The sequence below is a fragment of the Pelobates fuscus genome, chromosome 13 (assembly GCF_036172605.1).
Source record: "Pelobates fuscus isolate aPelFus1 chromosome 13, aPelFus1.pri, whole genome shotgun sequence".
Taxonomy (NCBI): Eukaryota; Metazoa; Chordata; class Amphibia; order Anura; family Pelobatidae; genus Pelobates; species Pelobates fuscus.
The window spans coordinates 88,614,894-88,628,951 of NC_086329.1; the positions used below are offsets into that span (position 1 = coordinate 88,614,894).

A 14,058-nucleotide genomic window follows, 5' to 3' on the forward strand; every position below is an offset into this window, starting at 1 on the left:
CCTGGTCTTAAGTTTTAAAGAGAAGTTGATCAGCAATGAAGAAAAGAAAAACAGAAGAGGGAATAATAGGAGAAAGGTAAGTTTGAGCTGACGGAGCCCCTTTAAGTAATAAACAATTTTTAAATGGGAAAGTCATGTGTGATAAGTATACCCTATGGGCGTCTGGAAGAGAACACCATAGGAGGGGGAAAAAAAAAAAAAGGGAAATAATAGCTGCCTAGTAGGGATTGGGTGATGTGTGGGCATAAGCACAAGAGGCACCACAAAAGAGATACTGACAGCAAGGGGAAGAGGGACAGGGCTGATGCAAGGATAAACTGTTATTAAGACAAGATCAGAAGAAGTTTAACCCCTTAAGGACCAAACTTCTGGAATAAAAGGGAATCATGACATGTCACACACGTCATGTGTCCTTAAGGGGTTAAGGGATTAGGATTAAGTCAGTGGTAACATTTATGTCACATTACATGCAGGGGAGCGGGGCGTGGGTGCGCAGAGCGCAGGGGAGCGGGGCGTGGGTGCGCAGAGCGCAGGGGAGCGGGGCGTGGGTGCGCAGAGCGCAGGGGAGCGGGGCGTGGGTGCGCAGAGCGCAGGGGAGCGGGGCGTGGGTGCGCAGAGCGCAGGGGAGCGGGGCGTGGGTGCGCAGAGCGCAGGGGAGCGGGGCGTGGGTGCGCAGAGCGCAGGGGAGCGGGGCGTGGGTGCGCAGGGGAGCGGGGCGTGGGTGCGCAGGGGAGCGGGGCGTGGGTGCGCAGGGGAGCGGGGCGTGGGTGCGCAGAGCGCAGGGGAGAGGGGCGTGGGTGCGCAGAGCGCAGGGGAGAGGGGCGTGGGTGCGCAGGGGAGAGGGGCGTGGGTGCGCAGGGGAGAGGGGCGTGGGTGCGCAGGGGAGAGGGGCGTGGGTGCGCAGGGGAGAGGGGCGTGGGTGCGCAGGGGAGAGGGGCGTGGGTGCGCAGAGCGCAGGGGAGGGGGCGTGGGTGCGCAGAGCGCAGGGGAGAGGGGCGTGGGTGCGCAGAGCGCAGGGGAGAGGGGCAATGGTGCGCAGAGCGCATGGGAGAGGGGCAATGGTGCGCAGAGCGCATGGGAGAGGGGCAATGGTGCGCAGAGCGCATGGGAGAGGGGCAATGGTGCGCAGAGCGCATGGGAGAGGGGCAATGGTGCGCAGAGCGCATGGGAGAGGGGCAATGGTGCGCAGAGCGCATGGGAGAGGGGCAATGGTGCGCAGAGCGCATGGGAGAGGGGCAATGGTGCGCAGAGCGCATGGGAGAGGGGCAATGGTGCGCAGAGCGCATGGGAGAGGGGCAATGGTGCGCAGAGCGCATGGGAGAGGGGCAATGGTGCGCAGAGCGCATGGGAGAGGCGCATTGGTGCGCAGAGCGCATGGGAGAGGCGCATTGGTGCGCAGCGCACAGAGGAAATACAGGAGGATCGCAGTGTACATAATGGACATGGGAAAAGCACAGAGGATATGGAGGATGGTTTTCAGAGCTTTAAGGAGATGGAGGAGAGTTCCTCAGAGAGCAGAACAGATATGGGAAGGGTACTTAGAGTGCAAAAGAGGTGTGGGAGAGTCTGCAGAAAATAAAATAGATGGAGAGAGGGTCTGCACAGCTCTGAATGTTAAAGACAATGCCAAGTAGAACATGCTATTAAGACAATCTTTGGACAGCAGGATGACTGTAAAGCAGCAGCTCATATTCAAAAACTGGTCTCAGTGAGGCTGCAGACAAGCGCAAGTAGATGCACGCAATGATGTGAGCCTTTGAGGAGAGCTCAGCTAAAAATAGATGTTCCACCGTGTCTGGCATAAGAGAGGGAGCAGAGAACTAATTAGACTGCATATTGGAAGAGGGGGCAGGCTTCACAGCCCAGTCTACTCCAGCACAGAATAAAGTGAGAATTCACAATGTCGGGAGTGACTGTGATACAGATCCAACCTCCAGCAGATATGGTCAGAGTGACTAAATTCATGATTGTTGACGACCAATCTCATTCTAAAGCACTACATAGAATTATACATGAAACCAATCAGAGATCAACTGTGTTGCACCAATTATCAAAAGAGGCAGTAAACACTCCTTAATATTTTTGGGTACCTGTAAATTGTGGGTTCAAGGCTTGGGGATTGTGCAGCATGTCCTTCCACAACAGATCAAATTCTGGGATACGAGCAACATTCTGCAGGAGTCGGACCAAGTCCCGACCTATCATGAAGCAATCCATGAACTGGGAGAAGGGAAATGAGCAGAGGGGTTAATGGGTGAAATAGGATATTAGAGTAGGGAGCATAGTAATAATGGAAAAGAAAAAGGGGATAGGGGAGAGCCACGGGGAAAGAAATAAGGGGTTGTAACAGGAAACATTGTAGAGTTATTAACAAGGTAAATATAGAGGTAGTCAGGTATTAAAATTAAAGGAGGCGTTGGATAATTAACAACAACAAATTGAATGGGAAAATAAAGAAAAAAAGAATGGGGAGTGATAAAATTAGGACACAGTCATAATGAACAAAGAGGTCAGAGAGAAGTATGAGAGTCATTTTTTTGTCCTCTGCCATACATATAAAAAAACATTGTATCTAACATCTATAACATTGTATCTAACATCTATAATATATAACATTAGAAAACATTTATTCAAAGTGATATGATCTCGAATAAACATAAATCAGGCACTTCTAAAGTCCAAGGTTATTGGTAATGGAAGAGATTTAATGCGAGGATTTAAAAAAAAAAAACGTAAAAATAAAATTCACACAGTCTGGCTTACCCGATCCCTTAGGAGCATCATGCAGAAGTCCACCTCTTTCTGCCTCAGTGCCTGGAGTTGTGGGGTCCCGTGGTGGTCAACAATTAGTCGCAGATAGGTGTAGACAGACATGGCAATCAGGATAGCGCTCTTCATGACCCATTCTCTTAAATATGCAATTTGGAAACAGTCATTTATTATAACGGAGAAAGGATTTAAACAAAATCTATCAACTCTAGCATCCCCCCTACATCCACAAAACTTTGTTCTACAAATTCTAGAATCTGCATTTACAACCACATAGAATGGCCTTTAAAAACCCTAGTCTTTCCATGTACACCCAGAGACTAGAGAAACCCTAGTATCAGCATCCCCACATCAAGGTTCCCGGAACCCCAGTAAAAATACCTACACCCTAAGGCCCTAAGAAGGGAACATAACTCCACAAACAAAGGCCCAGGAACCCCAGTATCAGTACCTACACACCAATACCCCCAGAACCCCAGTATCAGTACCAACACCTAAACACTAAGACCCCCGAAACCCGGTATCAGTATCTACACCTGCACACCAAGACCCCCACAGACCTGGGAATCCTGGTGCCAGAGTCTACACCCATATACCATGGTCATTTGAACCCTAATGTCAGCAGCTACACCCACAGAGCTGGAAACCCTAGTGCCAGAGTCTACACCTATGGACCATGGGCCTGGGCAACCTAGTGTTAGCCTCTACACCACTGACTGTGGACCATTGTAATGTCAGCATTGCAATGAACAGACATAGTACTTTCACTTTACATTAACAGCACTAAAAATACATTCTGTGTTTTTGGAAAATAAATGTAAATGTCTGGAAAACAAAACATTCCGACTTCCTGGACAGAGTCAAAGACTGATAAGAGATAAGATCCTTTACAATGCAGATAACGTAAAGGGCGATTATCGGGATCTGTGCAAAGCATGCTTGTCTGGATGCCACCAAAAGATCTGTAGAGCTCCACCGGTGTCTTTACCCAGGCCAGGAGGATAAAAACCTGAACTAGAAAATCAGGTATGGTTTATCACTGGTCGGCATGCTGCGTGATCTCTCAGTTAAGGTTTCCTTTTAAAGCAGGAAGGAAGCATGTTCCACGGGGAGAGAAAGACTAGAACAACAGGTCATTGATCTGAAGTTGAATAAAAGGCCAAGGGCAAAATTGAGGAAGTTACAGACAAGGGAGTGTGTTCAAGGCTCTGCCTCCCATCAGGTTTGGTACTTGGCAACGCAGGAAATGAATTCAATGATTGGGATCAGACAGTATTTTTGTCTTTCTATGACAACTGGGTTTATTCACTAAATAGTGGAAAAAAAGCTAAATTCTAGCCATTGGCTTGTGTTAAACCCCACAAAATGACAGTTCCTTTACATGTACAGGTCAAACCCCTTCTGCAAATGGCATGGCATCCAAATAAACCAACAACATGAATGACTCATTTTCATACGGTTCCACAAGGTGATATCACCATAGTTTGATGCCAAGGCTTGGAATGCCTTTATCTCTATGGGCCTGTGCACTTACTGTCACAACGTATAACAAAGCGTTTTAATTACTAATCAAGGAGTTGTCAAGAATTGAAAACGGAATTGCAAATTTTGGGCCATAACAGCCAAGCAGGGGGAAAACAAAATAAGCCGAGTTGGAGATTTATTTATAGTTTATTTTAAGCTAAAATTTGCAATAGTCAATTTTCCCCAGTTAACGGTTCAGTGAATAAACCACTTTGCTTTTATGTGGACACTGTAAACATTACAACGGTGTGGGCTTCCTGTAACATTGTGAGCCTTCAGACCATCGAAGAGTGATATCATCTTAAAGAGATTGCATGAGTTCTCTAAACAACAAGCACCCGCTTACCTCTGCTCCATCAGTATATCAAGCACACTCTCAGCCAGCCAGATATTCTTGGCGGAGATGTCTCCCCCTGAACGTAGACCGTGAAGGGAGAGATGTGACATGGGGAAGATGGAGAAGACAAGGGAAGGAGGGGAGAGAGAGAAAAGACAGTCATTTTCCAGAGTAGTGATGAGATTGCCAGTGTTTGGAAGAGAGCGGTAATTACCTGCTTCCCTGCGGTTGCCAGGCACACATTCATTTACAGTCTTGGAAATTCAAGGCCCATTGAAGCCAGCTCACTATCAGTACAGTGTTGGGGGACAATGTCCTGTGTGAATGTCGACATTTACAGGTAGCAATTGGCATAACCCGAGCAAAGTGTCTAGGACCACGGACAAGAAATATGGTTTTGACCTTGGTGCAATGCTAGGCATGTAAATGTGGTTATGCTATTGTTATATTTACCATTATCCTTTATTTCACAGGGTTTTTAAAACCATTTATATTAGTAAAACAAATATACTAATCCCTAAAGTACCAATGGCATCTTTTTTTTCAAAACCAGATTCCAATCCTTAAAGACGCAATGCTGGCATACAGTGCGTAGTAGCTAATCTATTGTTGATCCAAGGAGAAATCTGCCCTTTTTGGAGCCTCAAAGGAATTTCCCCCAATTTTGTGGCAAAACTGGAAATTGTTTATATTGGATCAACAGCAGTAACACAGATATAAGAAAGGTTGAACATGATAAACTTGAGCATTTTTATTTTACTGTTTACATAGAATAGTTCGAAATTCAATTACACTACATGCTTGAATATGGCTTCTCTCCAAAATAAGAAACAGACACTCCAAGCACCATAACAATCACAGTGCACTATTAGTAGCCAAAGTGTCTTACAACTTAAGGTCTGCCAGGTCCCGGTAATGTCATCCATTGAAAACAGAAGATCCTGCTAGGCCATTCTGCTAGCTCTCTTGAGCATTGCCAACGTACTGGCTGATCTCCAGGTTTCATAGAGGAGATTACTGGTGGCCGGGAGACTCCAGGAAAATGTGACTTCTTACACTGGTGGGAGGTCCTCCAGGGTATATAAATTTTTCTGGAAAACTATACTCTGTGCGCTTCCTCTTTCCCCTTTTCTCTCTTCAACTCTCCTTGAGTTAAGTAGAAGTAGTTTTTATGGGACTTTTTCCCCCCCATATGTATACATGCTTCACGGTGTTGGTTTTAATGTTGACACAAACACAAGTCTCTGCACCACCCCTTATTCACTCAGTTTCCTCCACAAACTTTGTGTAAAAGGAACTGGTTAAAGAGCAATCGTCATGCTTTCTTTACAGCTACGTGCCAATCCCTGACTGTAACTCAAAATGTTCCTGGATCATATATTGCAAATGTTCATTTATTATTGCAGTCCTAAAGCAGCTCTACTAGAACACAAGACTCTAGTTGATTGCTTGAATTGTTTATGGTGGTTGTTTTCAGCAAATGTACAGTTACATTTTATTGTATTCTTTCAAATAAAAATAGAATGTTAAAATAAAAAATACCAAGCATCTTAAAGCATCATACCATTTACTGTGGAGTCACCAACATTCCAGCTAATACTCACTATTTGGCCTTACGGTAAGCCATACCACCAACACACAGAAGACTGGGCATTCGTGGTTACCGTAGTTTTACTAGTGACTAAATCAATCATATTCACCTGCAATTTGCTTCATAAATGTCATGCACACTCCATCAGCTCCCAAAATGCCGCTCTTCACCACTTCCCGCAAGAACCACACCAACTGCACAGGGACAAGAGCATGTATTACATCTGAGAATTTGATCCTGTGCTGCTTTAACATATGTGACAGACATATCCAGATGGCCAATGTATGCCACAACCTAATTCCCCCTGCACACCTGATTTACACCTAAATGCACTCTAAATACCTGTGTGACTTTACCCAATACCAGTGAGACTCACCACAGTGCCACCTGCAACCCTATGTGTTCTTGGTGCACATTTTGTACCGGTGGGCCACCCCAAGCTGCTCTCGTCATACCCCTGGTTCCCTGTGCTAATATAATTCGCCTAGTGCCCCTTTATGTACCACACTCAGCTTTTTACATCTTCTTGGACGTATGCACCCACCAGCATGTCCTACGCTACCACATACCAATTGCCCCATCTACAAGCCACATCCCAGTGCTTCCATTTACTCTATTACCACACTCTGATCCCCTATTTACCATACAATCAGTGCGGACTGCGTACCTGCGTCCGGCAGACATCCTGGAGTTTGAGGTATTTCTCCATTAGAAGTTGGTTGACTTTGTTTAGTACAATATTCATTCCATCCCGGGTCACCAGGGCCAAGTCCCGGTAACACTGAAGAAGAAAAAAACAACAATCCTGTCACCACATTGGGATACATATACGAAAGCACATCAGACCCCTTCCGCATGCCTTGGAGAGATATGATGTCGCTGACAATCACTCAATGATTAAGCACTGAATAACCCATGACCGGACTCATTATACAATACTTTGCAATGGTGATACCAAACCGGCACCAGACAATAATTGTGCCTCCCTGCTGGCCAATAGGCTACATGTGGACTTTTAGATCTCAAGAAGGATATGACATGACAACCTCCAAACACAATATCCAAGCAAGGGAGCCCTAACGCAGCCTCTTCCAGTCTCAAAGCATGCAGACTCTAAGCTCTGAGCAACAGGAAGGAGAATGAATGTGAACTCTATGGACAGTTATGCGTGAGTATGTGCAAGCCGATAGTTATGTATTTTTAGGTTTCAGTAAGTATAGCTAGTTATGTATTTATGCGTTTGTGTGACTGAGTCGTTTTCTAATAAAGGATTGTATAACTTTCCTAAATTGGTGTGCCGGTGGCAAGTAATGAATGTGCATAACAGACTGTGTGGTTAAAGGTACACTCCAGACCCCAAACCACTTTTGTGTTGTAGTGGTTATGGTGATTGGAGTGTTTCTTTAATCAAATGTCAGACTCCTAGATTATAGTTAAAATGTCAATCCCTGCGCTATTAAAACAGAGCTAGCTACTTCTAGTTCAACTGCTGCAATATTTCATCGGGTCACAAGCAGGCTAAAGACTGTGGTAAAGAAGCAAGATGTTGGGTATATACAAGGCATAAATAAATAAAAAACAAAACAAAAAAATAATATAAAAATACAATGTATATGTAAAACCTGAAAAATTAAAGGAATACCACAAACCTAAAAATAAAAATAGCCCCTCAAAGCAGATCACGTGAGTCTTCACGGTGTCCACTTTTGCAATCTGGTATGCATTTGAGTAATATAAATATGTGAGCTACAAAAATGCACCAAAATGCGTCATAGACCCATCTTCAATTTGTCATTAAAAAACTAAAACCCAAAAAATACTGCAATGGTTTTCTTTCATATAATAGGCTATAAACTGAGCTCAAAATTGTGACAAAGGTATAACGAAGTGGGTCATTTTGTTATAGTGGAGCACAGTGTCGTGATTTTTTATTACTGTAGCACATATCAATTTTACAAAACAAACCGCTAAATTACAATGTGCGTGTAAAAATAAAAAAGCTATCAATTTTGAAAGAAATGTGTGCTAAAATGTCAGTATAAGGCTCAAAATATACCATGTGACATACCCTGTGGTGTCTACTTTCACAAGTGGTATGTATTTATGAGGTGATTCGAACTGTGAAACTGCTACAATGCCCCAAAATGCAGAACAGGCCCATCATATTCATTGATGAAAATTCTTATTCTAAAAAAACTGAAATGGTCAGGTCTCTTATATGGCACGGTAACTTAGCAAGTCTGTGCCAAAGACATACATTGGGAGTATTTGTTCAGAAGAGTTTGTGGAGAATAATTTGGGGGGAGAAGGGTTTGTTCACAGAGGGACCAATCAGATTTTAGAAATTAACAGTTAAATGTAATGAGTATGTTAAAAAAAAAAAAAAAAATATACACCACATGAGATATGCTAGAGTGTCTTCCTTCACAAATGACATGAATTTGTGGGGTAATTTCATCAAACTGTAATAAGACTCCAAAAGGAGACATAGGCCAATCACATATATCTATAGAAATTCTGACTGTAAAAACTGAAATGGTCAAGATAGTGGCAAAGGCATGCATTGGGGAAATTGTACTCAGAAGATATAGTTGAACACAAAATGGGGTTTTGTACAGTAGATGCCCACATCAGGTTTACAAAATACTTATTGGAAAAACCTTGCTATTTGTATGTATGTATAAAAAACAAAAAATACACATGTTACAACAATATTTAGCAGAGATTGGCCGTCAAGTGGTTATTAATACGTTTTAAAATACCCTTAGGTAAATAGCCTGTGGCTGTACATTCATTATAATTGCCAATCATTCCCATTTCAGTAAATAACCCTATTATTGAAGGCCATACTGTAATGCACAAACTTCACTTCGCTCACACAAGGTGCAGAATGCAAGGCAGAGGGGGCATTCACAGGAAACGCAGGGACCCATTCTATCCAGGATATAGAGAAAATGGTAAACGTATGGGAACGCACTGAGGGGGTAGAGCAAGGCTGGGGGATTAACCCCTTAAGGACACATGACATGTTTGGTCCTTAAGGGGTTAAAGAGACGTCAGACAAACTTGAAAATGAGAAATTGTTGCAGAGACAGTGGCGTGGTCCTTACTGCCAGCAAGAGGCCTCGCAAAAGGTTACTTCGTGACAATGGTGGCGCTTTGTGCGAGAATTATTACTATTGTGCAACCTATCCCCACCAGTACTGATTTTTCGCGTGGGTGTATTTCTGCTCTCTTAACGATGCTCACCTTTGAACATGCAGCAGAAAGTGACACTGTATACATAAAATATTAGGTAAAGAATAAGCGTTTGAGGGAAAAGATAGGAAATGGAAGATGAAAAATAGGTAGAAATAAGAACGGGTGGAGGGATAAAGTTAAAGGAATGAGCTGGTGGGAAATATAGGGACTAGGAGGTGTGTCTGGTTAATACAGTCTCCAGCTAGGCACAGGTTAACATAGGGATGAAGGGCTGATAGTCACAGGTGTGTGAGCCTGTGTGACAGATACAGGGCAGCCAGAATGTCAGATCCAGCATCAATGTGACAGATGTAATTATACGGCGCAGAGAAAACTTCAGCAGACCGCAGACGCAGATCAAAAGCCACTTCAGGGAGGACAGCTAATGAGAGATACCAGTGCAGAGAGAAAAAGTGAAGAGCGATCTTTCTCCAGGGGCCAGTACTCCTGAGGCGCGCGCACGCACACACAAAGCTGATTATTCTGCCGGACAGTGGGGCATCACAAAGACCCTGACTGAAACGCTAAAACAGGACCTGTCTAAAAGACTCCATGCTTGTTAGTGTCTGATACTGCCTAGTAGAAAAGACCAAAACAATGTAGACCAAATGCACAATACAAAGGGGGGTTGGTAATTACTCACAGGACCCAAAGCACATGCACAACAAACAAAAAGAATACTAAGATGAATATAATACCAACTTTACTCCACTCACACTAAACATGCACAGACAGGACACACAATCACAGAACGGATATTATCACCATCAGCTTCCAGGAAAAAGGAAAACTGGCTCTGTTTGTTGTGCGTATACAAGCACACACCAATGCAGAGAGTGAGCTCTTTACTATTCATAAGTACCCCATCCAAGTGCCTCAGTTGAATTTACAAGAGATGCAGCTCCCCCTCTGTACTCCATCCTACCTCTCCCAAAAAGATGGGCTATGTGGTGCCTGGGATCAATGCTGCAAACACATCTCTAGACCCATGAATCACAAAGCAACTTGGGTTGGGTTGTTCATGCTAAGGCCCCTGCAAGACTGAAGAATTCACCTGTTCTCATTGTGACCCCAAAGTGTTTGTTAGTGGATAACCCTAACTGATTGGGGTACACAGATACGAGTCCTCACATTACAAAACAAGCAGTTTTTTCCCTCACTGGGCTTATTAGTTAATTGGTACCCTGTCTGAGTCTGCTAGGATCGTTATAGAAGCTATAATATAGACATACTTTCACAGTGTTTTCAGTCCCCAGAGACAGAATTATATCAGTGTGGGGATGCCCCTAAATAGTTAGCGCTTCGTTAGCAGCCGCAGAAGCGACTGGCGTCCTTTCAATCATTGATCACAGGCATCACTTCTCGGGAAACTAATTAGCTACTTTAAAAAGCCCCGGACAGCAGGCGTCTCGTTAGTACTTCTCCCTCAGCTAACAACTGTTTATAATAAAAAAGATTGCTGTGAATTTAACAAACTGGGCCCAGAACAGCAAATTACACACGCAGAGTACTTCCAAAGCTGAACTGAATACACACAGGGTTAAAAAGCTACCAGATCAGAGCATCCCTGTCAGTTTAACTCAAAATGACAAGAAATCTCAGGCCAGCATGGTAGGGGGAAGGGGGTTACAGTGCATGGATACAAAACACCCCAGGGGAGGTATAAAAACAACAGGGCAAGTTTAAGGTATGTGTACAATGCAACTCTTTATTGAATAATTCAAGGCAAACAAAAGAAGAACCGAACAAAGTGTAATTGCAACACTCAAAGAAATGTTATTTGTATCAACAAACAGAAGGGGTAATGAGGTGATCAGAAAAAAAAAAAAAAGTGGAATCAATAAAAATGAGCGTCAACAACACAACAGCCCTGAACACAAGGGACAATCAAATTATGTACTGAATTATCTATGCTCATATTATATATTGCAGCTCCTGCCAAGATAAAACAAGACTAAAGTGAGCAAAAATAAGGGGCAGACATCCCAGAAAGGGAAAATAATAACGACTATGGATAACTACGAATCCTTCAGTTTTATTTTAGGCAATATTTTTTGTAAAGATATCAGAAAACAATCATTGGCAACGTTGGTGTGTTCTATTTATATCTTACACATCCAAACATAGTTCTTTTGCCATACACAGAAATATGGTGAATGCTAATACTACATTTTAAACAACAAATTCCTCCATACATGATGTCCACAATGATTGCACACTTCTTATCTTGCAGATGATGTATAGGTGCTATCGGCAGGATGCAATAGTTATATTTACACAAGTACACACAAATACTTTTGCATCTGGACTAGACTCGGATCAAGCAGATCTTTGCTGCACAACTGCCCACTTCCAAAGTCTGCACTTTAGTTAATTGGCCAAATAAACCTGTCCCGTGGGTTATGTTCGTATCAAGTCCACGATTCTCCCTTACAAACCGTTTTTACCTGGCCTACAAAGATAGTTTCGTATATAACACTGCTTTTTACCAATACAGTTTACAAGCCTTTCCGTGAATCCATGACACAAGTAGATAAATGTTTCCCCCGCTTTCTAGCTTTTGATCTTAGTTATTCCACTGTAACTGGGCATGTGTGGAGTAAGAACAAAGGACGGCAACTGTGACACAAACGCAGCGGCCACAGTACTGGGTAGGATCCCATTTCCCTCCAGAACAACATTTACGTTTAACAAGCTGCTGGAAACCTTTTGGTTCATGTTGACCTGATAGCGGCACAGAAATGTTGCTGATTTGTCGGCTATGCACATTTTATTGTATCTTATTGAATTGTGGAGCCAGTTGGAGATAACATGCACTGTATGATCTGGTCAGTTTTTTGAATGAACATTAGAAGATAAGTAGATTGTGTACGGAGCGAGTTGCACATCCTGGTCAGAAACGATACTTGCAACGTATTTCCTACACCATTACAGCCCACCAACAGCTGCCCAGAACCACTGACGCAATGATGGATAGACATTATTTACACTAAATTCTGCCTCTACCACCTGCATGGCAAAACAAAAATGGATGATTTGTAAGATCAAGCAACTTAAAAAAGAAAAAAGAAAAAAAAAAAACATTCTACAGTCTAATTGTGGTGCACATGCTCCCCACTTTTATTCACCTTTTTCCAATGCCGCTGGCCCTCTCTTTATGGCTGAGATTATCAAGCTTGATGATCTCAGCCAATCCAATGCTTCCCCCATAGGAATCAATTGGGAAGATAAGCTGCAAAACGCTGAGCAAATCAGAATCTCCTCATAGAGATGCACTGAATCAATGCATCTATATGGGGAATAATCAGCGCCTTCAGGCAGAGCATCGAGATGATGAATTTGCAGCACTGAGACAGAAATCACTTTAACCCCTTAAGGACCAAACTTCTGGAATAAAAGGGAATCATGACGTGTCAGGCACGTCATGTGTCCTTAAGGGGTTAATGCCTATCTGAGTGACTGCCACAACAGGTGTTTCTAGACAGTAATGTTAACACTGACTTTTTTTTTTCCCCTTTCTTTTTTTAAAGGCAGCGTTTACATTGAAAAGCCTGCAGGGACAGGCTATAGACCGCAGAACCACTTCATTAAGCTGTAGTTGTTCTGGTGACTATAGTGTCCCTTTAAGGGGTTAAGCTGCAGTGGTCCTGGTGACTATAGTGTCCCTTTAAGAATTGTATTTTAGTATTTTTAGCTAGCTCCTATATTTAAAAGCAAATGTGTCAAGCCCTGACTTAGGAAATCTGTACCCACTTTGTGCAAAAGATTTCTATTTATTAGGGATCGACCGATTATCTGTTTTACCAATATTATCGGCTGATATTCTGTATTTTTTTTGGCAATATCGGTATCAGCCTATAGAGATACCGATATTGCCGATAATACCTCATAGGACCGCCGTGCTTGTAATGAGCCCGGCGGTCCTTGGAGGTATTATCAGCAATATCAGGGGGAGGGGGGAGTGAGCAGTAAGCTGTTACTTACCTCCCAGCAGCTCCTTCAGCTCCGATGTCAAATCTTACGAGTCCCGCGGCCGCAGAGCGTTGCCACGAGTTGCCATGGCAAAGCTCTGCGCGGCACGCAGACCGCGAGATTTACACAGGGAGATGAAGGGAGCTGCTGGGGAGGTAAGTACCAGCTTCCTTGCGGGCCCCCCAGTACTTAAGCCACCGGACCACCAGGGAATACTATATCCCCCCTCCCTTGTAAGAAGCAGGGAGGGGGGACAAAAAAAATAAAGCATATAAATATTACAAATAAAATTGGTAAAAAGTGCGGAGATGACATATTTTCTGAAAATTCAAAGAGATAAGAGCAGCATAGTTTCAAATCAGATTCCAGGCAGGGTATACATTTGCTAGCATTCTCAGCAAATCTTGCTTTGTTTTGTCTTTTGCCAAATGAGTACTAAATTTAAATGGACACAAATTACATCCCTTCAGAAACACACACTGCATCCACTTTACCCACACCACGCACACACTGCATCCACTTTACCCACACCACGCACACACTGCATCCACTTTACCCACACCACGCACACACTGCATCCACTTTACCCACACCCCGCACACACTGCATCCACTTTACCCACACC

The 14,058-nt window shown here is 43.5% G+C and overlaps 1 protein-coding gene across 2 annotated transcripts in view; it reads right to left on the reverse strand.

Annotated features, from left to right (window-relative positions):
* INTS3 (integrator complex subunit 3) overlaps positions 1-14,058 on the reverse strand; it is a 70,970-nt gene that overhangs the window by 24,812 nt on the left and 32,100 nt on the right. For both annotated transcript variants that reach the window (XM_063440112.1, XM_063440111.1), the window contains exons 4-8: positions 6,889-7,002; positions 6,331-6,415; positions 4,640-4,706; positions 2,764-2,908; positions 2,091-2,220 (exon numbers count right to left, since the gene is read on the reverse strand). In XM_063440112.1, coding sequence (XP_063296182.1) covers positions 2,091-2,220; positions 2,764-2,908; positions 4,640-4,706; positions 6,331-6,415; positions 6,889-7,002 — 541 coding nt within the window. The remainder of the gene's footprint in view (positions 1-2,090; positions 2,221-2,763; positions 2,909-4,639; positions 4,707-6,330; positions 6,416-6,888; positions 7,003-14,058) is intronic.